We start from the raw sequence: 22,179 nt of genomic DNA, 5'->3' as shown, positions 1-22,179 counted from the left end.
ATCCCTTGAGGGGTCCCGACCCCCAGTTTGAGAATCCTTGTATAGCAGTCCAGAGGCCCTTCCTGGCCTTAACATTTACAAAGATATGAATAGCTATGTCCCCGGTTTCTAGCCAGACTCATGTCATTCGTTCTTAATGTGTTTCTAAGGGACGGACCACATGAATGGCACAGAACTTTCACACTTGTTTAGATGCACAGGAGCACAGGAAAAGTCCGAAGGGGGAAAAAAAATCAAACCATTGCTTTGTCCTCCTTCGTGCCTTTATAACTTAAACACCCCAAGTAGCTTTCCTTCCAAGTCAGCAGCACAGCAGGTGTGGGTTTGAGACGCTAGAGGGCGGGAGAAGCCTTTTCAATGCAGAAACACCAGCCGGAAAACAATCTCTGCCTACAAATCTGTTCTTTAATAGTCCCTTGCTCAGCTCCCAGCCCTGTTGCTCCCCAGCCTCTCCTTTGCGTGGGAGGCAGACAAAAAGACTTTCTGCGACATGCTCGTTCTGTTTTCCCAGGAAAGCCCATCTCAGACAACGCACTTACAAGGTGTCTGCCCTTCTCCCCAGCTTATTGAAAAGGGTTGAGTGAGGCTCAAAGAGTCCAAGGGACCTGCCTAGCTTGGTTCACATGCAGGGCAAACGGCTGAGACAGGTGTCTTTGTCCTTTACTGTCCTGCTGTCCCCTCAGATGCACAAAAGTTGTATCATGGGAAGGTGTTGTAACAAATTCGTGGCTACTGAGATCTATCGCTGGTGCTTAGCCAGCCCCCATTGCTATAGTAGCTGAGTAGGTCAGAATCTTTAATGTATTTAACCCTATAGCAGCCTGTGAAGCACTGCTGTTAGCTTCTTCAGCTGTGTAATGGGGTTAAGGGACTTGACCAAGGTCACAGAGGAATTGTTTGGGGAAGCAAAGAGTTGAAGCTGAGTTGGCCAAGTCCCATGCTAGTACCCTGGCCACTATCCCGGCCTTCCTGCTGGCACAGCTGTGGTCAAAATGTTGCACACCACATCCACCGTGTCATCATGGCAATAGCAGATGTAGAACTCAGCACCTGCCCCTGCCAGATGAGCTACAGATAAATCTCCGCTGCCTGTTAGGGTTTGCGGTTCAGCAGTTCTGATTCCACCCAGGAGAGAATTCTGGTGCACAAGCGTGCACATGTATGCACACACATACGCACACCCTAGGCAGTTCTCTCTCAAGTCCTGTGGCTGGTTAGTGCATCCCCACAAACTGCTCTCCTCCCTAGCTAACTGCCTGCATGAGCAGCAGAGAATGGAGCAGCGAATATACCCTAGCAGAATCCAGCATGGGTCTATTTCTCATGCAAACTGTACCCCAAGCGCTTTGCATAGTTAAATAATAAAAGGCAGCAGATGGCGAATGGCATGAATTACAGAACACAGGAATGTAAATGGCGAATGGCATGAATTACAGAACACAGGATTGTAAAGGCAGCTCACGGCGAAGAAATGAAAGAATTAGCTCATCAGGCCAACTTCACAGGCAGGGGGGAAAGAGAGAGGTTTGCAAATGGGATTGGAAAGTATATGGAGAGTCAGTGGGGAAGAGAAGTGGTCCCAAACAGCAGCAGCTGTGGAGGAGAAAGCACTTGGACTAACTCTGGGGAGACTGAGGCAGGGAGGAAGTTACCGTGGTGCTTGTTGCTTGAAAGAGATACTCTTCATTAGTTCCCTGCTGCTTCTATATGAAAAGACATGGGCTTCTGCAGTGCCTCTTCCCCAGACTTCCTGTCTCCAAAGCGAAACCTTGTGAAGGTACCCGGGGGTAGGTACACACCAAGGGCGGCACCAGATCGATCTCTCTGGATCGACTGAGCGGCAGCGAAGACCCGCTCAGTCGATCCAGAAGGCGACTCAATTAAACAACCTCCTCCGAAGGCGTCATGCTGCGTCCACGGGAACGCGTTTCCCATCGGCGCAGCGCCATGGGGACGGGGCGATACAGGGAAGTTAGGAAGCCGACGGGAGTTACGCAAGCTACGACTGCCGCCGAATTTCCCGGTAAGAGTGTACTGAGCCCAGGAGCACAACTAGTCGTCGATGGGTGGGGAGGGAAAGGGGGTGGGATCCAGGAGACGGTCTGGCCATGCCCATGGAAAGGTTTACAAACAAAGAAGGTGACTCTGCCACATGCTTTTCAAATCCCACTTGCAAATCAACAGCGTGGGTTTGATCAGCAGCTCCGTCCTCATCTCCGCTTCCCCTCTGTCCATCAGCTGGGACAGCCACAGCAGAGCTGCTGGGGGAGGAGAGCAGGACTAAGCCGCAGCAGACAGAGTCTAAAGCAGTGGCCGGTTGCCCCCTCCACAGAGCCGGCGATGGGCCGAGTGTATCCTTCTGGAGCGCTTACAACGGCCCGGGTCATTGTGACAAGGAAGCGGGTTGGTGCCCTGAGCCCAGAGCGGGTGGGGAGCATTGTGATGGGGGATGCCGAGGCAGAGAACCTTGTAGAAACGCTTCATTTAGGATGAAATTCCCCCTGGCACAGAGGGAGAGCACAGGGCCTGGGCAGCGCGTAAGTCTCGGGTGGCTGGTCCTGTGCACACGGAGTTTCACCCCTGCAGCCTATAATACACACTGACTAGGGGCCTGCCGTAGGAAGCTTCGGGCCGTTGGTAAAGAGAGCTTCCTTCAGAGCGGGCGGACTATGTGCTCTGGCACCAGGGCAGACGGCGGGGAGTTGGGCACCCTAGCACATGTGGGAAGAAATACAGCACGCCCTCAGCTTTTAGCCCCCACCAATAAGCAGAGGTGCAAGGGGGGCAGCGGGCTATTTTCAAAGTTACCGGGATGGACTAAGGGCCTGTGTCCGAGAAGTCAGATTAGTTTGGACTCTTGCTGTCCTGGGGCGCTAGGGGGGTGCTTGGTGCAGTCAGTGGGTAACAGTGACCATCGTCATCCTGGACACTTCAGCGGGATGGAATTGGGAAGAGGGGTAGCCCCGTGGTTAAGGCCTGAGCCAGGGATTCTTGTTTAAGTCCCCACTTCAGGACTCTCGTGTTGAATTTGTCCCCCCGGCTCTCTCGGTTCAGCACGGAACGTCATCGGGGTCTGGCTGGCAGCTCCATGGTGAGGTTATGGAGGTAGTTGCCATGGGGACGGCAGGGGGTGGCCCATCACTCGGCTCCTTGGGCTGAAAGGAGGACAGGGCTGACCTGGTTTAGTTGCAGAGAGGTGGGTGCTAAATCAGGTGTCTTTGCCATAACTTCCCATTTTGGGGGGCTTTCTAACAGCCCAGTGTGATATCCTGGCCCCACTGAAGCCAATGGGAATTTCAGGATTAACTGGCCCAGGATTTCACCCCTCTGAAATTCACACACATGTTTTAGGCATGGAGCAAATCCAGTGAATTTAGTTTTCTCTTTCAAGTCTCTGCTGCAGCCAGGATTTATTCCGGGTGAGAAACTCCCCTCTATTATGGTTTATTATTTGTACTGCGATTGCAGCCAGTCTCAGTCACAGACTAGGGCCCCATGGTGCTAGGTGCGGTACAAACACAGAACAAATGGAGGTGGTTCCTGCTTCTTTGTGCAGGGCCTAAACTCATGCAACTATTGTGAATTCCTATGATAATTACTGCAGTGCGGAGGGGAGCTCAGTCACAGCCCAGGACCCCACTGAGATCTAAGGGGCCAATCCAGAACAAAAATGCTCCAGAACGGCACGGTGAGCTGCAGCTCGAAGCGGTGTTGAGAGTCATTCCTCCAGGATAGTGCAGCCTACTCTCCGTAGGATGGGGCCTTGACCCCCACCTCCCCTCTGTGGCCGCCTTTGGGAAACCCTTTTAAATGCAAATACATTACATCTGCCTTTCACGTTTGCATTCAAAGGCGAGCAAAACCAGAGGAAATCCCATGTGGCGCTGGATGAGCCCTTAGCAAACCACAGTCTGGGGCTACAGAGGAAGCTCTTTGACTTCCTCTTGGCACCCTGCAAGAGGCTTGATTGATGAATGACTCATTATCATCATCATCGTCATCATCATCCCAGCCACAACCTGAGGTTCCCAGGAAGCAGTCCCCTCTCCCTGTGCTGGCTGAAGCCTCCTCCCTCAAGGAGACAAGCCACAGAGGCAGCGGATCCACGAATTACTCATGCCTGTCAATCGGCTGCAATGCCAAGGGGGCAGGCTCGCAGGGAAAGAGAGAGGGGAAGAAACGGGCCCTCCCATCTGCACCCCCGGCTTCTCCTATTCCACAGCAGCGCCCCTCCAATTCCTGTCCTTGCTGAGGTCTTGCCTCTGAGCTGCTGTTTGAAGGCAGAGAAGGCAGCTGGCGTGCTGCCTCCTGCTCTGGGTTTGTGCATCTCCTGTCCTCTGCTTCTTTTTTCTTCTCTCCCCTCTCAATCAGCAGCCCAGCTGTCTCCCGAGGAGCCCTTGGACTGAGACTGGCAGCATCTGAAGCCATGCCCCAAACACCGGGAGGTGGGGGGATGCTAGAATCCAGCAGCTAGCACCATCCGAGCAGAAAATCACGCCGTCGGAAGGCACCGCTGCTCCAGTACATCCGCTCGGCAAAGTGGGCAACGTGCACACGAGCTAGCCGGCTGCAAGCTGCCTAGCCTTGTTTTCTGCTCTCTCTCCCTCTCTCTCCCGTAATCTCATTGCTGTTCAGCGTGTGTGCGCGCCTGTGTGAAGGGGGAGGACTTCATTTCCATTGGCTAAGCTTTCCCTTCCCACCCACCTCTCTTCCACATCACCTTGGTGTCTCCCTAAATAAAACCAGCCCTCCTTATCACACCGAGGAAATCAAGAGCTAGAGTTTGAATGGATTTTATATCAATATTGACCCCTGCCGGGCTTCTGCTCAGCTCCTAGGATAAGCTCCCAGCAGCTGGCCTGATCCTCTCCTTCTCCCCATCAATAAGAGGTTGAGCACATTGGAGGGTGGTGGTGGGGGGCTCCAATTCTGTCTGTCCAGCAAGAGACTGACCTGAAAGCTAGTGCCAGGATTTTAACAAACTATCCCAATGGATCTTAAGGACAGCACCAGCGAGGGCAGCATGAGAAGCCTCCAGCCCGCCAGCATCCAGATCTTTGCCAACACGTCCTCCCTCCATGGGATCCGCCACATCTTTGTCTACGGGCCGGTGACTCTAAGGCGTTTGCTGTGGACCTTGGCCTTTGTGACCTCGCTGGGTCTCCTCTTGGTGGAGAGCTCGGATCGGGTGGCTTTCTATTTCTCCTACCAGCACGTCACGAAGGTGGACGAGGTGGTGGCCAACAGCCTGGTGTTCCCCGCCGTCACCTTCTGTAACCTCAACGTGTTCCGCTTCTCTAGACTCACCACCAACGACCTGTACCACGCCGGGGAACTCCTGGCTTTGCTGGATGTCAACCTGCAGATTCCAGATCCCCACCTGGCTGACCCAGCTGTCTTGACCGCTCTGCAGGAGAAGGCCAACTTCAAGCAATACAGACCGAAAATTTTCAACATGCAGGAGTTCTTGGGGCGCGTGGGGCATGACCTGAAGGATATGTTGCTGTACTGCAAGTTCAAAGGCCAGGAGTGCACCCAGAAGGACTTCAAAACTGTGAGTCTAACACAGCTGCTGCTTCCTTTCTCTTCTCTGGGTGTGCGCGGCTGTGTGCGTGGCGGTGGAGGACCCAGCAGGTGCTTAAGGTGAAGCGATCAGGCCAAGGGAGTTAGGCTGAGTCAAGAGAGAATGATCCCTGCTGGGCTCACGCTTCTCTTGTGTGGCACTGGAAAGGAGTAGGCAGCCTGTTGAGTTGAAGTTTGTTTGCAGGAGCCCTTTCGTCCCGGTTCCCAGCAACAGTGCGAGGCGACGCTGAGCTGTCCCTGCCTGCGTTTGGGTAGCGGGGCAGCCCTCCACCCCCTAATCATTCCTATTGATCCGCCCTAGCCAGCCAACAGGTTCCAAAGGCCGCTCGCTGTCGGAGCTGTGGTTTGGACGGGCCCCTGCCGACACGCTAGCAGACAGCGTGATGGAGCAGCGGCAGCCGGCCAACGTCTCGGGCTGGACAGCTGCTAGTGCAAAAGGCAGGTAGGCTGAGGTGGAGAGCAGTCTGAGTGCGATCCTTGGGACGGCAGCATCTGCCCGGGCGTTGTGTCTGCGATAGATCCGCGGCTTGTGAACTCGGAAGTGGAGGCAGGTTCTGCTTTGTCGGTGTGCGATCCTGGCTAGTATATCCTTGACGCGGTTGCTAGCTTGCCATGCAATGTGGGTACCAGCTGGGTCCTTTCCTGCTGCCGCGTTGGAGCGAGAGGTAAAATTAAACCCTCCCAGACTCAGGTATGGTCCCAGCGCTGGCTCCGTTCCCTTTGCGGGCTGAGGTGCGAAATGGGCGAGAGTCAGAGAAGCAAATGGCTTAAGAGTTTCTGATTACACCCCTGACAATGAGTGACACTTGCCTGGGGTGTGTCACTGATGGAAAGCAGCCGCTCGAAAAAACACACGTCGCTTGAAAGAAAGAATGAATTCCTGCCGAACGGAAAGCTGGGACCGTTTTGATAGCAGAGGGGCCCTGCTTCCCTGGGGGATGCTGGCATGGATGGGGGAGGGGAAAGAGGGTTTCAGCACAGCGCCTGTGTTTTTTAAGTGTCTCGTTTGATTGCCATCTCAGAGGATGTGTCAGTGTGAGTACTAAGAATTTCTTGCTGGGGTCTGTGCCGAGCTGTGACTGACACCGGGGTTCTCCCGGTCGGCTTCTCTCCTTGATGGATAAAGCAGGTTTTTGGGGAGTTAAGTGAATCAAAGACTGCATGATTCTGGTCGCTTTCAGCCATTTGTTTTCCTGCAGGTTGTACACTGTTTGTTCCTTTTGCTACCGATTGTCCTGTGGATACGTGGCGTGGCTGCATTAGCACTGATTGCCAGGTTGTCGTAATGGACTAGCTGCTGTCATTTGATTTCATAGGCATCTTAAAATGCAACCTTTGGAACTTTTGTCTCTGCTACTTTTGTATCTTACGACTCAAGCTGACTTGTGCTACTGACACATTGCTGTTAGGTGGAGAATGTCCGCGTGTGAACATTGTATTTTATATAGCAATTATTGGCAGTTTCCAACTCACAAATCCACACCGCCTACAGAACCAGCTACCTGGTTACAAGCAGGAATCAGCCCCCGTAGGCCAGGAAACACAGGTTGGATTGTTCAGACAGTAGGAAGGTGTAAAGAAACGCAGTCAGAGAGGAAAGGCACTGAAGCTTGCACTCTTACCCAGGAATAGACGGGTGCGGGTGTGTCAGAACGGGGATGGCCCATGTGGGGAGCAGCGGGAAGGAGAAGCACATCCAAGAGTTCAAGAAATAAAAGTTTCCTGCAAGTCTGAGATTGGCCTGAGCCCAAAGGGATCCCAGAACGAAGTTCTCTGCCCCTGGGAGCACTCGCGATCCAGATCCCAACCGTGCAAACAGCTCTTCCCTATAGAACAGGCCACCCCAAACCCAATGCAGAGTCACCAGTCGCATGCAATGCAGCAAAGGTCTATTGGCCAAGAGTGCCTGTCCCAAACACAGAGGGGTAACATTTTCAAGTGCCTCAGTGACTTAGGAGCCTAATTCTCAATTTCAGAACCCAGGCCGTTAGGCGCCTGAATGGGGGATGTAGGCTCCTAAGTCATTTGATCCACAAAGGTATTTAGGTTCCTAACTCGCCGTTGAAATCAATCAAATTTAAGCACATAAATACCGTTGAGGATCTGGGCCTTTTGGTGGTTTTACCGTAAGCTAAAATACCAGGGTGTCACTATGGAATGATGCGCTATGTTTCTGTGGTATAGTGTCTATGAAAAGAGATTTCCAAAAAGACCCTGACCATCCTCAGGCTGCCACAGACCACGTAGTCTGCTGAACCACGTTAGCCCCAGCTAGGACCAGCCACAGCCTTCGCATTGCAAAGTGTTATCCTTCTAAAAAAATACTACAGTGTTCTACCGAAATGGCCCCTGCTGGATCTCTGCTGTAAGGTGCAGTCTTTTGGACCCTCGCTGGAGAATACTCCAGTTCTTTTAAAATAAGGTTATCTCTGGTGTATGATGTACGGTGGGAAACTCTGCTCAAAAGCAAATATGCTCCATGGCCCCTTTGCCTTATGAATCTCCCACCCCAAACTAGAAGCTGAAGACTGGTGAATCATAATCAGAGCATTTGACAGCCAGGATTAATTTTGTGACCTGTTGCAAGCAGGCCAGATTTAAGGACAGGAGACCACTTAGGGTGCTGGGTTTCAGGGGCGCCGGACTCGGGGTGCTGTTTTTGCACATCACACTTGTGAGTGGTGAGTGCAGTTTTTTGACGCTCAAGCTCATTAAAACATATCTTAGATCTATGATGGCCAATGAGAGACCGCCATTGCTTGCTATTTTATCAGTTGAAAATACCATTGGCCAGCCTTTGGATCCCTCTGATGCTGTGCTTGTGAGGGCAAAGGTGAGAAAAGTGGGGACCTGTTGAACTAAAGGACAAAGGTTAACATACTAAGACTGTCACTTACTGTAACAGTTTAATACTGACCCACCCAAAGTTTGTGCACGGTTCAATTTCTTGCTGTTCGTACATTCCAGTTATTCTTAAAATTAAAAAGTTTCTATAAGCTTAGAGGAAACAATTTTGTTATTTGCTTATATAAGACCTAAATAAATACAGATTGACAAGTCCTAGCATGCAGATTTATCCTCTTATATGACAGGGCTAAATCATGCATGCAAATAGTGCAAATCAGAGTTGTGAAATGGCTTACAAATGCAATAAAAAATAAGGCATTAAAAAGTTTAACAGATGGGAGGCGGGCACTGAAGATGTTCCTCGTCTGGGACGCAATTTGTTTGCAAGATACTGGTTGCAAACTACTGCTCCTTTTACATGTATGCCACTTGGTTTCCTGGCACCAATATTGAAGTGGCACCAGTTGGAAAAAGGGGTGCCGTGGTTTTAAAGGCTGGTTTATAAAACACCACGGCACGTCCCCAATCTCCTGTACCGCTGTTTTCCTTTTGTCCTGTGGATACATGGTGTGGTTAAGTTAGCACTGATTTCTAGGTTGTCATAATGGACTAGGCCCTGTCATGTGATTTCACCTCTAGGGTACCTCAATGTAAAGCTCAGGACTGTTTCCTAATCAGATACCACCCTGGAAACTGTCTCTCTCTCTTGTTTTGCTTCTGAATGATTTACCTACTGGCTTTGGGGTCGCTGACCATAACAGCATCACTGCTTTGTGTGTGTCTGTGGGTATGAGCTGCACAATGCCTGCTTCCACACATGGACCTAATACAGCATGACAATCTAACGTTTCTTCTTTGGGCTATGGAGGAAGGCAGACAAGGGGAAGACATAGCCACAGTGCCTGGAGTATGTGGCTTTGCTCCATTCTGCTGTTCTCCCCCCTCACTCCCCATGCACGCTCTCGCTCTGTTATTTATTTACCAGGATTCCAGCTGTGGTTTCTGTATGCTCTGTGCTTCTTTCCTCGCCAGTGCCTCCCAGCCAACGGTTAATCATATTATGGGCAGGGTAGTGAATTCTGAGGCTTTTCTGCAAACCTGCATTCAAGTGGTTTCCCAAGGACTGAGCATCCTTCTCTGGGCTGATTCTGGAACTGGAGCACAAAGCACCGAGTAGCAGATAGCACAGTGAAAAATGGGAATCCCAGTGGCAGGTGAAGCACTGAATATTAGGCAATAGGTGAATATTTTTAGCAGCAGGGAAGGGGTGAGTGTGGGGCGTACCAATCTCCCTTCGCACACGCAGAGTATTTGGGGCAGAGAAGCAGCAGCAGGGAACCACATTAGGAAGAAGCCCAGGAACGTCCTCTTCCTTTTTGCACATTCAAAACCCCTGCTCCCGCAAGGCCCCAGTTTAAGCCTGAGCTGGGGCTGCCTCCTATGGGCGTTTTTCTGGGGGCAGGTGTGACATGATCCCATGGTGATGCCACGTTGCAGCCTCGTGGTATTCCTGCCTTGGTGTCATGCTAAGTCTGGCGGCTGCGAGCGTGCGGTCTCGCCCCTCCGTGCGAAACGTGGAGCCTCGGCAGGCTGCTGCTTTCAGGGTGGCGTCGAGGTTGCAACAACGCTTCCCACTGGGTCGGCTGGCCTGGTGGATATTCCCTTATTGCACCGTGGAGGAGAAGAGTCTGGTGTCAGCCTCCAGCATCAGTGCTGCTGTTCTCCAAAGGCGGGCAGGGACAGAACTGCATAGGGAAGAAAAGAAACCCCGGAAGGCACAAGCTGCAACAAACTCCTGGCCCTTGGCTGCGTTGGCGGGAACCCTGGCGCCGTCCGAGCACCGTGTGCCTGGGAGTGTTCGCCGCATGGTGGGGCGTACCAAGTGGGGTGTCTGTGGGGCGTACCAAGTGCATTGGGCAGCATGGATATGTTTGAAACACGCTATCCTGGGTGACCCTTACGTTGCTGGGACCCCCTATGCGCTCTGTTCTCATGCCAGGCAGGGTAGCTATCGCGCTCTAGCCAGTGCTCTCAGCAGTGCAGGATCGGGCCCCCTAGCCCCCACCATCCTGCTCGGTGCTCTGTAGCTGTGCTTCTCCAGTGGTAGGACCAAGCTCCTGGATGGTTTCCTGGGCGGATGCTTACGAGCTGGGGAGGTGAGGAAGGAAGGGCTCAGCAGTAATAATCATTCCAGCCCTGGGAGAGTGGACAGACTGAGCCGGTGGCAGACTGGGAGGGGGCAGTGCCGGAGAGAGAGCAGGGCTGGAAAATAGGAGGACTCTCTCCACCCTGTTTGTGCCATAAGAGCAAGTGGAGTGAGCGTGTCCCCCAAAAAGTGAGCGGAGTCGAATGCATCCCAGCAGCCATCAGACCAGCTCGCCCATCTCCTCGGAGCACAAGGGGAGTGTCGGCAGCAGGTAACATCAGCTCAGGTGCAAATACAGAGGAGATGAGAGCAGACGGGGGCAGGGTGTTATCAGTGATGTCCTGTGTCCTAGCCCCTGCCGCAGAGAGAGAACTGGCCTTTTCAGGAAATTATAACCAAACGTGGATTTAAATGCACGAAGAAAGGACTTTCTGTCTAACGGCATTTGCTGCTTGAGAACTCTAGGCAACATTGGATGGGCCCATTTATGTCAGTGGCAACATGACGACTTAGTGTGGGTGTTTGTTTTGATTGTCGTATGAGTATTTCTTTTCAGTACAGATGTTCATCAATCACAACAGGTACTGCCTTACGTAAATATTTCCATTATGAGATCGATCTATCTATCTATCTACCTATCTATCTATCTAATCGCTAATCTTCTCCAAATATACCGCTGACACTCTCTAAAACGTCCATAACTGTGATGCTAAGCTGCCAAAATAGCATTTTTTTTCTATTCTAATTAATTAGTCTATTCTTAGCTTTTTTATGCTAATTCTTCTTCCATCTTTGGAGAATTAATTTTGGATGTTGGTTATTTGAGCTGGTCAAATATCTAATAAAAAAAGTCTGGATAAATTATTAATAAAAAATTGGTGATATTTGCCCAATAATCTGTTTGAGATGTGCGCTAGCAATCCTCATTATTGTGGGGGGACCCTACATGCTTCTTGCACTGACAAGACTGGATCTCAAACAGATCTTCCGCAACCTGACACATTATAACATGCTGGGTTGGTGTGTGATGCTGCTTGCCAGTGGATGGTCCCACAGAGAGGATAAAGGAACTACTATTAGTGCTAGTTGGTGGAGTTCTTCTTTAGCTCAAGTGGGACAGGTCCGTGCTTCTAGAGCTGTAGTACCAGAGTTCTAGTCCGGGTTCCCTAATACAGCACATGGACTCTGTATGGGGATTTTGTGCAGAAACGTAGACTAGCTGGAGCCTGACTGGCATGTATTTAAATGCAGGTGTCTGTCTATATGCAAGTATTGCATTCTCCTTGCCTGCATGCATGATAAGCACAAAGGGTTTGTGTGCCGCTGGGAGTGTTGCCCTGCTGCTCCCTTGCTGTGGGACTTGGTGTTGCTTGGAACTGGGCCGTGTCCAGTACAATGGTGTCTCTTTGAGTGCAGCTACCTGATGGGACGATAAGGGGCATGGCAACGGGGAGAGGGGAAGAGAGAGGCCTTTGGAAATGGTAGGAGGGAGCGGGGAGACACACACGCTTCGAACTCGGTGAAGGGGCCTTGCCAGCCGACCTTTTCTGCATTTGTAATTGCGGAGTTTACTGGTGCAGCACCACGGGGATAGCGCTGAGATGCCTCCAGGATGATGTGCAGAGATGGGTCGGCACCGGGACTCCCCAGAATGTCAGGGCGATTTGGTTCTCTGTCTGAACTGGGCCACTCGGGCTGCTCCTTGAGCACTGGTTTGCTGTGTCCTAAGTGGAAAGTGCTGGACGCACAGGGGGACAGAGAGACTCAGGGACACGGGTGCCCTGTGTGGAGAGAGGGGGCTGGGAAGGAGGTCTGAGAGGAGAGAGGGAAATATCCCCTCCTGTCGGCTCAGTCGCACAGATCTCTGTGAACACATCAGCCCTGGGCTCTGCTCTCTGCCCTGCCTCCCCAGGGAATACAAAGCCTCATTCAAGCTCTCTGTCCTGATATTCAAACTCTTCATGGGACTGGCTCTGGCTACCAAGACGTCTCTCCCTCCATGACCATGGCCCCCTACTGCAGCTGTGCTCCACCAGCACAGTGGGACTGCTGATCCAGAGAGGGCAGCTGGTGGGGGCAGGAGACAGAACTTCCAGAGGAGCTGGACCAAGACTGTGGAACTCACTGCCACAAGAGTAAAAGCCCCGGGGCTCAGCGCACTCTGAGCTACCCCGAAATCTCCGTTCTTTGACATAGCTTTTCCTCGATATACTCATCACAACCTCACACGCACAAACCCATCCTCCCACTCTCACAACATGCCCATCCACTCAGACCTATGCACAGCACGCATCCCACCCCAGACCACATCCGCCCCATCATACACGCATCCTCCCATTCACACAGATGCACAACGCAACTCTGCACAAGCTCACACCCAACCCCATCCACCTGCTGACATAGACACAATTCATCCACCCGCTCACACACCCGTAGAGAGTCAGCACACATCAACACCAAAGCCCTAGTCAAGTTATTTCTCATACGGTCTGGGAATAAATAAAGAGAGAAAGTGTCTTATGGTTTAAAATACTTGTTTGGTGTTTAGCTATTATGGCGATGGGGGATAGATAAGTACCTAGTGATGCTGAGACAAAGCAGGGTACGTCTACACTGCAAAGAAAAGCTTGCGGTATTGAGTCTCAGAGCCTGGGTCAATTGACCTGGGCTGCAGGGCTATAAATAGAAGGGGCTAGCTGTCTTACGTCTGATCCCGTCCAAGACCCTAGCGATGTACTCAGGTCGGCTAGTCCCTCCCACTGCTCACGGCTACACATCCGGTGTACGCGCCCCACCTTGGTCAGAGGAATGCGGCCTGAGATGTTGTGGGAGCGGGGGCCATCTGCGTGTCAGAGAGAGACGTGTGTTCTGACAGCCAAGACAGATGAGGCTGAACATGTTGAAAAGGGAGCTCGGAGGAGGCAAGGCAGCTCTGCCTGCGTAAAGGGAGCCAGCTGGGGCTGGGAGATTCAGTCTTTCCTTGCCAGAGGCACTGGCATACATTTGCAAAACCCAGACTGTCTGGTTAGAGGGAGGGGAATGATGTAGTGTATTTCGAGTGCTTTCCTTCGTCAAAGACATTCGGATCGCCACAGAACGAAACTCCCTGGCTCCTGGGTCATTCCGGGCCCTCCAATGGGGTCTGAGCTGGGTCAGAGCAGGGTAAAGAATGGTCTGACCGAGGAGGGTCAGCTGAGGGGCTACGGCTGGTTTAAAACGGATGAGGAAATGGGAATCAAGGCGCGAGTTGCTGGAGCAGTAGCAAAGACCGGAGGAGCTGGTTGTAATGACTGGTAAGGACAATTTTGGCCGCAACAGCAAGCGCTAGAGAGGATGGGTGGTTTTGGCGCTAGTCTTGGCCCTGTGAGACCTGTGTTCAAATCCCTCCCTAGCTACAAACTTCCTCTGCGAGCTTCAGCACCTCACTTCATCTCTCCCAGCAAGGTGTTTAGGGGCCTAAAGACGCGGAGGGACACCTAGTGTGAGTTACAGAAGCTTTTGAAAATCCCACAGAGACACCTATTTGCATCCGTAGGTGCCTAAATACCTTTAGCAACCCAGCCCGCCCTGCCTCGGCGCCCTGTCTGTTACACGGGGACGCTTGCACTGCCCTGCCTCGCACGGGAGTTGTGAGGACAATCGCATTAAAGAGCTCAGGTGGGACCCTAGACACTAGAGGGCAGGGACAGGAATGACTCAGTGAGGGCTTCTTATTGCTCACCCAGCCTGATGGCACAGCTCCCTGGGGCCTTTCTCCTGCGCTGGGGAAATGGGACGGGGCCTGGGTGCGAATGTGGCCCCACACGGTGTACTGTGAAACTGCACATGCTGCTATGCCTCCCATTCTCCTAGCAGCCTAGGCACCAACCCAAGACCTGCAAGAGACTCAAGGCGTGGTGTCAGGAAAAGGCTAGGAACCCAGGGGAAACCGCAGCGTGTTTTCCCCTAAGATGAGAGAAGTCGGTGCAATCTCTCCCCGTGCATTTGCCTCCTGATCTATTGCAAGCCCACGTGGAGACATCCTGCCAGGCAACAGGAATTTCTGGTGGCTGATTTATTAGCAAAACCTCTGTGGGCATCTGAGCAGAGTCCAAGTGCAACTCTCCTCCATGTTTGGAAAGGGTGACGTGACGGAGGCTGTGAAATTGCCCTTTGCCTTCACTTTTGAAAACGCCTTCCAGGCAAGAACGCGCTGCCGATAGCCAGTTTGCACCGTCTTTGTTGCACACAAGTCTGCGGAGCAAAAGCCCACGTTCACTAGGCAATGGAAGTGCTCAGAGATAGAGCTCTGGTCTGGCCAAACCTAGAACCCACTGGCAAACAGGGGGTTCTAGGTGTAGAAAGTAAGTTGGAACTTTGGAGGGTGGAGTCCATTTGGCCATGGAAAACACACATTCTGGGGTATTGCATGCTTTATTTGATTAGCTGCAGGGGCGGGACAGGCTTTCCTATTGTTTCCTAGGAGTTGTAGTTTAGGTTCCTAATGCTCCCAGTCACATGTATAGTTTGAGTTCCATGGTGGAACTACAACTCCCATGATGCACCATAGTCTCCCCTCTTGATGCGGGAAGGCGGCAGCTGCAGTGCATCATGGGTGACTTTAAACTGTTTCAGTTATCAGGGGTCCCATTTTTTTGATGAAAAATCAACGTTTTTCCATGGAAAATGGACGCTTTGTGCAAAAAAAGTTGTTGTATCAGAAACCCTATTTCCCATGGGAAAACAGTTTCAACAGAAAATTTTCCAGCCTCCATAGTGAGCTGCCCATCTGTGCTACGGGTCAGATTCTGTCTCCTGAGTAGGGGAGATATGCCCTCTGCCAGACTTAAGTATTCTGCGCCTCCGTTCTGTTAATGTAGTGTGTTGCCTGATATATTTTTCTCTCTCCGCCCCGACGGCGCATCCCATAACCAATGTGCCTTTTATGGGTACTCCAGGAACATTTTAAGTGGCCATTAACTAATGCTAAATTATGATGGAGCATCTCCTGGAATACATGTGACATTCACATGAATAACAAATGAATTCGCTCCTGTCAAGGCAACGACGATGGATTGCAATTGAATTAACATGAGTGTGGTTTGCTACTCTCGATAACCTGGGAAGTATTCCCTGGACGGTGTGTGTAATTACAGGAACACAAACACTCTGACTGCAACGCAAGGATGGAATGGTGCAGCCGGCAGCTAGAAAGAACAGTGGGGAGAAATCAAATACTGGGCCAACTGCTTAGACCTACTCCTGTTGGCTCCCATTGAAGCTAGCAGGACTTTGCCTGAGCAGGGAATGTAATGGGTGCAGGATCAAGCAATGAGCCCTCTTAATTGCAATTGTAGCAGGGAGGTCAAGAACCATTCCCCTGTAGTGACTCCCAGATGCCTCCAAATGAGATCAGGGCTCCATTATGCCAGGTGCTGTACAGACCCAGAGGGTCCAGCTACTCTGCAGACTAAGCCCAGGATCTGACTCAGGTTTGAGTGCAGGCCCCACCTTCCATTCACACACAAATCAATCTGACCTGGGTCAGCAGGCACCCAGGTCCTGAGACCCTCTGAGGGGGGCGGGTCAGAGCTTAAGTCTTGCTGTGACTCGGCTCCAAATCCCATCATAGAGATGCAGGACTGGAAGGGACCTCGGTAGATCCTCTAGTCCAGTCCCCTGCACTGAGGCAGGACTAACTATTATTAGATCATTCCTAAAAGGGGTTTGTCTAACCTGTTCTTCAAAACCTCCAGTGACGGGATTCTACAACCTCCCTAGCTAATTTGTTCCAGTGCTTAACTACCCTGCCAGGAAGATTTTCCTAATATCTGACCTAAATCTTCCTTGCTGCAATATCAGCCCATTACTTCTTGTCTTGGCCTCAGTGGATAAGGAGAACAGTGTATCACCCTCCTCTTTATAATAGCCTTTTATCGACTGTTATGTCCACCCACCTCCATCTTCCCTCCTCCAGACTAAATAAACCCAGTTTGTTCGATCTTCCCTCTTAGGTCCTGTTTTCTAGGCCTTTAATAAGTTTTGTTGCTCTCCTCTGGACTTTCTGCAATTTGTCCACATCTTTCCCAATGTGTGGTGCCCAGACCTGGAAAAGATACTCCAGCAGAGGCCTTATCACGAATTCTCTCTCAAAGATAATTGCTAATGGCTCAGACATCTCTTCAGCCAGCTTCTTAAGTCATTTTGCAGTGTGGTCGCGGCTTAAGCCGCAGACCTGAGTCAGAAGGTCTGCTTAGTGCGGTACGGACGCGTTAGCACGGCTGTGAGACCCGGGCCCAGCAACTGGAAGCCCAGATTTACAATGCAGTGTGGGTGCTCAAGCGCAGGTTTGGAAACTGCAAATCCACAAGCCCGGGTTGTAGAGACTTGGGTTTATAATGCAATGTGGACGTTTGCAGAGCGAGAGACAGTCCCTGCCCCCATGAGTTTACAATCTAAATAGACCAGACGGACAGAGGAAGGATTATTTACCCTAGTCAGAGATGAGAGCCGAGGCCCAGAGGGACAAAGATAACTTGTCCAAGATCACACACAGAGTCTGTGGCAGGGCAGGGAGCTGAATCCACGTCTCCCAAGTCCCAGTCCAGCCCCGTAACTAAAACCAGCCTCTCCCTCTTTCTCCACAGTTGGTCCCTCCCACGTCAAGAGTAGGGGTGTATCTAGGTGGGGAAATGGACTGGACTAGCTACTGCAGATTAACTCCCCATGTGGACGCTCTGATTCCCAGATCACCCCAGTGCTTTAAATTCATACCCAGAATAACTCCCGTGTGTAGAGATGCCCTAAGGATCACGGGCAGGCCAGGCCTTTGCCCCCATGTGCCGCCTGCTCTCTGGGGAGATGGACGACCTTGTTCTCCGTGTTTTCCACCCAGCACCTTTCCTCAGCTCTAAACGATTGTGTTTTCAGTGAAACCCCTTCTCAGTCTCCTTTATTTATGCCCCAGCTAGTGTGAAATCCCCGCTGCCGGGCAGGGAGCTCTGGCTGATGGGAGGCCCTGATCCTGACCTCGGGAATGGAGTTGGAGAGGGAGACCAAGGTGGACCCTGTATTTTGCCTCCTTTCCTGGTATCAGTAAAAGCAGCTTCCAGGCCATGGAGAGCAGAGAAGACACCCCAGCCATGCCCCGTCCTTGCCTCTGGTTCCCTTTCCCCCAACACACACCCTAAGTCAGGGAGCAGGGTGAATGTAGAACCATGCTGGCAGAGCCCTCTTACCTAGGGATATTCCTGGGGACAGGCTGCCCCCAATCCCATGCAGTCAGAAAAGCACACAGGGTCATAATGCTAGTGAGAATCAGTTTTGGGGTTTCTAAAAATCACCCCTCTGCTGAATGGGCCTGTTGTGGGAAGCCTGCATCTTATCTGGTCTTTTCATTGACGTGACCTGTCAAGCTGAGTGGCGGCTGTCAGCTCCTTGGACGTCAATCAGTGGAACATAGCCCGAGCTGTCACGGGGGATGACAGGACACAGGGAACATTGGTGGGGAGAATAAACCCAGACTGACACAAGGCAACAGGGTCTTCAAGGTGGCTGGAGGTTGAAGCTAGACACATTGAAACGGGAAGGAAGTTGCACATTTTGAACAGCCAGAGAGATTAACCTAGCGCTGGCTGGAAAATTTTCATTTTCTGTCGGAAAATGTTGTTTTTGGAAAACTGAATTTTTTTGGTGTGAAATCCCAGCGATTTCAATGACATTTCCAACAAGGAAAAAAAAAATGAAAAGAATTTGTTTTAGAACATCTGTACTGCAAGAAATTTAAAAAATATGGGCTTTTCGTTCCAATTCGGACCAGAAACCAATTTCAAAATGTTGACATTTCCTGCAGAATGGAAAATCCCGCCAGCCCTAAATTAATCATTGGAACAATTTCCCTGGGTAGACGGTAGATTCTCCATCACTTAGAGTCTTTAAGTCAACTGGATGTCTTTCTAAACGATATGCTGTAGTTTAAGCACAAATTTTAAGTCTGGTACGGGTTTTCTGGCCACTTTTACAAAGGAGGCCAGACTAGATGACCACAGTGGTGCCTACTGGCATTAAAAGCTATAAAAGGAACCTCGTTGACTTGGTTTATTTTTTCAATGATCAATTTTGTTTTTCCTAATTTTTGCTACTGGTTAATTTTCTCACGTGCATTTACAATAATATTGCCAGTGCCACTGGAGCAGAGGGGACACAGCTTCTCTTCCCAGCCCCATGTGGACTTAGTTGGGCAGATTCAGGATGTGTGTGCGTGAAGCTCCAGATTTGTCACAGTGGCAAAAGAACCTGCGCCTGTCTTCTTGCTGAACTGGTTCCTCTCCACTGAGCGCGCACATGCTGGTTTTGTTTTTGCAAAGTTGCTTGGGGCGCGGGGCTAGTTGCATTTTATTGTTGTGGTGGTGTTCATGAACCCTGGCAGGTGCGGCTGGGTTTATTATTGTAGGGTTGCTCAGGAGTGCAGGGCTGTACACATGCTGCTCGTGAAGGCTGTGCTCTCCCCACGATTTAATGGGGAAAGCACAGCCACGAACTAAAACCAGATGCCCTGATACCCAGCACAGTGCCTTAAACCACAAACCCCTCTCCCTCTGTATCCCAGAATTGCTTGAGCGGGATAGTTTGCACACGGGGCCAATGCCATGCTGCTCCATCAGGAGGCGCAAAGGAAATTTGCATCACCCTTTGAGCTCTGGACTGCTGTAGGGTCCAAAGCACCTTCTGGTGTAAGCTGGTGTGGACACTTACTCCAATTTACGCTGCGGTGCAGCCTAGAACCTGCACAAGGCCAAGCACTACGGGCTCCTTGCCAGCCCCCTGTTTCCCCCAGCACTTTCAGGCTTGCAAGATCAGTAGCATAGCGGATTATTCGTGGCAGCCCTACGCTGGGGAATTCTTTCCCGGTCCATTGCGAAACCTGCTGGCCCTTGTATGTTGTTGAAGCAGGGGATAGAATAATAACGGGGCACTCCTATCTAACACATTTCATCTGGAGATCTCAAAGCACTTAAGGGAGGAGGGCAGGATCATTCTCCCTATTTTACAGATGGGAAGTGACTGACGTGGGGAAGATCATCCAGCAGCTCTGGGGCAGAGCCAGGACTAGAACCCAGGTCTTGTAAGTCCAGGGCACTCTCCATTAGCCCACACTCCCCCCGGCAGGTCCCTGCTTTTTGTCTAGGAAAGGGACAATTTTTCTGATGGGAGAGGGGCAGGCTCTAGGCAGTAATATCTGGATCAGAAATGGTGCTGGGGCACCCGTAAAGAAGGACAGGGAGATAGGGGGGAAATTTAGGGGACCTAGTGAAAAATAAACACCTCCCAAATTTTGTCCCTTTAAGTATTTTGCTTGTGTATCATCCATTTATCACTGTTTTCCTGGCTTGTCTAGATAGATTGTAAGTTCCTTGGAGGGCAAAGACTCACACTCAGTGTTTGTACCGCACCTAGCACAATTGGGCCGTTAGGCATTGCTGTCATACAAATAGTTGCTGTATTGCAACTAGCAACGCTCATTTATTATCACAGGGTTGCTCACAACCGATGGGCTGCTGGCACGGATTTTGTTTTGGAGGAAAAAAAGAACACTGAATTTGTCAGAACCACATTACGGGAATTGCATGGATTTTGCAGAGACAGGAGAAAACCAGAGGTCGTGTTGGGAAGAAATTAAAAAAAAAAAGAGAGAGAGTTTTGCTATGGCTCTAAAAGCGTCTGAATCACTTTGCTCGCTCCATTTGCAAGTCAGGTACACAACGTACCTAAAAATGAACAGCTATTCCCATGTCTGGAAACACCCATAGCGCTTCTGCAAGCTGGTGCATATTTACCGCTATGAATCAGAGCAGACATTCCCAACAGCAGCCTGCAGGTTAAACACAACCCAAAATAGGGTGTGTGGCCCCCTTCCTCCAGCTTTGCAATGCTGTTAGGTGCGGAGGGGTGTCTACACCATTGCTGCGTCTCTACAGTGGCTATTGTGACTGCCTTTGGTTGTATGTTGGAACAACAGATTAGATCTGATTATTCTGCAGTGCTACAAAACTTTTTGTGCTTATATCTTTAAGCAGGGGTTAGGACATAGTTTGTCAGCCAGAGGTGATCTCAAAAGGCAAACCATTTCCGGTCACGTGGCAAGGAAGATTCAGTCACTAGGCGTATGGACATACTATGATTGTGCTTGTCTGCAGTTACATTGCAGTAGATCAGGTATATAAATGTTCCACCTTTGCAAAGTGATTTGGGAGGCTGAGTTAAAAGGTACAATTTAAGTGCCATGCTGTTAATCTTGCTCCTTTTGGCCCAATCATTAGTCCATTAGGACAAGAAATCACTGATCCAGCCAGGTCTATTCCTGATGTGATCTTGTTTATTTACAATATATATATATACACAAAACCCTGTTTCCCTGAGCACAGCAGAAACAGAGAAGAGCAGGCAGTCTCTCCTGGCTCAGGAATCTCCATGTCTGCTCCTCCAATGAGCTCCGTGCCCAGGGAGCCCTGTCTCTCTGCTGACTCTCAGCGTCATGTTCACACACCTTTTCCTGGCTTTCTGCTTCTGGCACATACAGCCCACGCCTGATATCGGAGCCCCTGAGGGTATAAACATGCTGCCTGTCATTCTCCAGGCACTAAAGTTGCACTTTGTCGTAAGCACTCTGTCCTGGCTATTTCTAGTGTTTGGTTTGAAAGGAGCTAGTCTCTGATTTTTTTGCTCCCCCATTTCCCGCTACTTCCCTTGATCTCCCATAGATAGCTCCAGTGTCCATCCAATTTCTTCCAACCTTTTCTTGTCAGGGGCTTTTTATGTTTTATTCATTTCAATGATTATGTTTCTGGAATTATTTGCAAGAAATTGTAAGGGGAGATTCTAATTCGCAGTCTGAGTTAACACAAACGATACATACACTCATATATATTCTTTTTCTTTATGCCATGCAGTTCTTATCCATTCAAGAGTGCAACAATCATTTAAAAAAGAAAACAAACAAAATCCTTTATAGTTCTTCTAAATTTAGCAGTATTGAAGGGATGAGAGAGATACTCCCCATATAGGTCTGGTCTACACTACAGACTTACCTCTGTATAATAACCACATTGCTCGGGGTATATCGGATTCAGAAAGCAGACGAATGTACAGCTTTTAATTTGGGCTGAAAACACGTGGATTGGTTTTATTTGGGGGATCAGGATGTTTGATCAAGTCAACCTTGAGCTTTTGGGTGCAGACAGCAAGTTATTTTAGCCAGTTTAAGTTTACAGGTTCCCCACCTATTTCGGGGACTTCATTAACTCACAGGAGTGCATAGGAAAACTTGATCTTTTGTGGGGACCCTATTAACTTGCTTCAGGGTCCCACAAGAGTTTGACGAATAAGTTGCAACATCCCATGTTCTATTCCTGTGGAATGCCAAATCCACGTTTGACTTAGCTAAGAAGATGCCTTAGACAATGTGTCTTTCAGGCTGGGAAGTGGATTGCTGTTCTCCTGTTGTCTTTCGCTTCAGGAGGAACTAGAGTTGGGAACAGGCCCAGGGGTGGCTGGCTGTGACCTTTGCTGTCACTGAAAGGGGAATAAACTGATTTGCAGGCTAGGAGGAGGTATACTTATTAACA

The 22,179-nt window shown here is 50.4% G+C and overlaps 1 protein-coding gene across 1 annotated transcript in view; it reads left to right on the top strand.

Moving 5' to 3' along the window:
• The first annotated feature begins 4,990 nt into the window (after positions 1 to 4,990).
• The window catches only part of ASIC2 (acid sensing ion channel subunit 2), a 900,906-nt gene continuing 883,717 nt past the window's right edge, over positions 4,991 to 22,179 (top strand). The window contains exon 1 of the mRNA XM_067540972.1: positions 4,991 to 5,554. Within this exon, the coding sequence (XP_067397073.1) occupies positions 4,991 to 5,554 (564 nt within the window). The remainder of the gene's footprint in view (positions 5,555 to 22,179) is intronic.

The sequence above is a fragment of the Emydura macquarii genome, unplaced genomic scaffold (genome assembly GCF_026122565.2).
Source record: "Emydura macquarii macquarii isolate MOO-44397 ecotype Brisbane River unplaced genomic scaffold, CSIRO-AGI_Emac_v2 contig_629, whole genome shotgun sequence".
Taxonomy (NCBI): domain Eukaryota; kingdom Metazoa; phylum Chordata; order Testudines; family Chelidae; genus Emydura; species Emydura macquarii.
The sequence above is the reverse complement of the archived record's forward strand: the minus strand, read 5'-3'. Positions and strand labels throughout refer to the sequence as shown.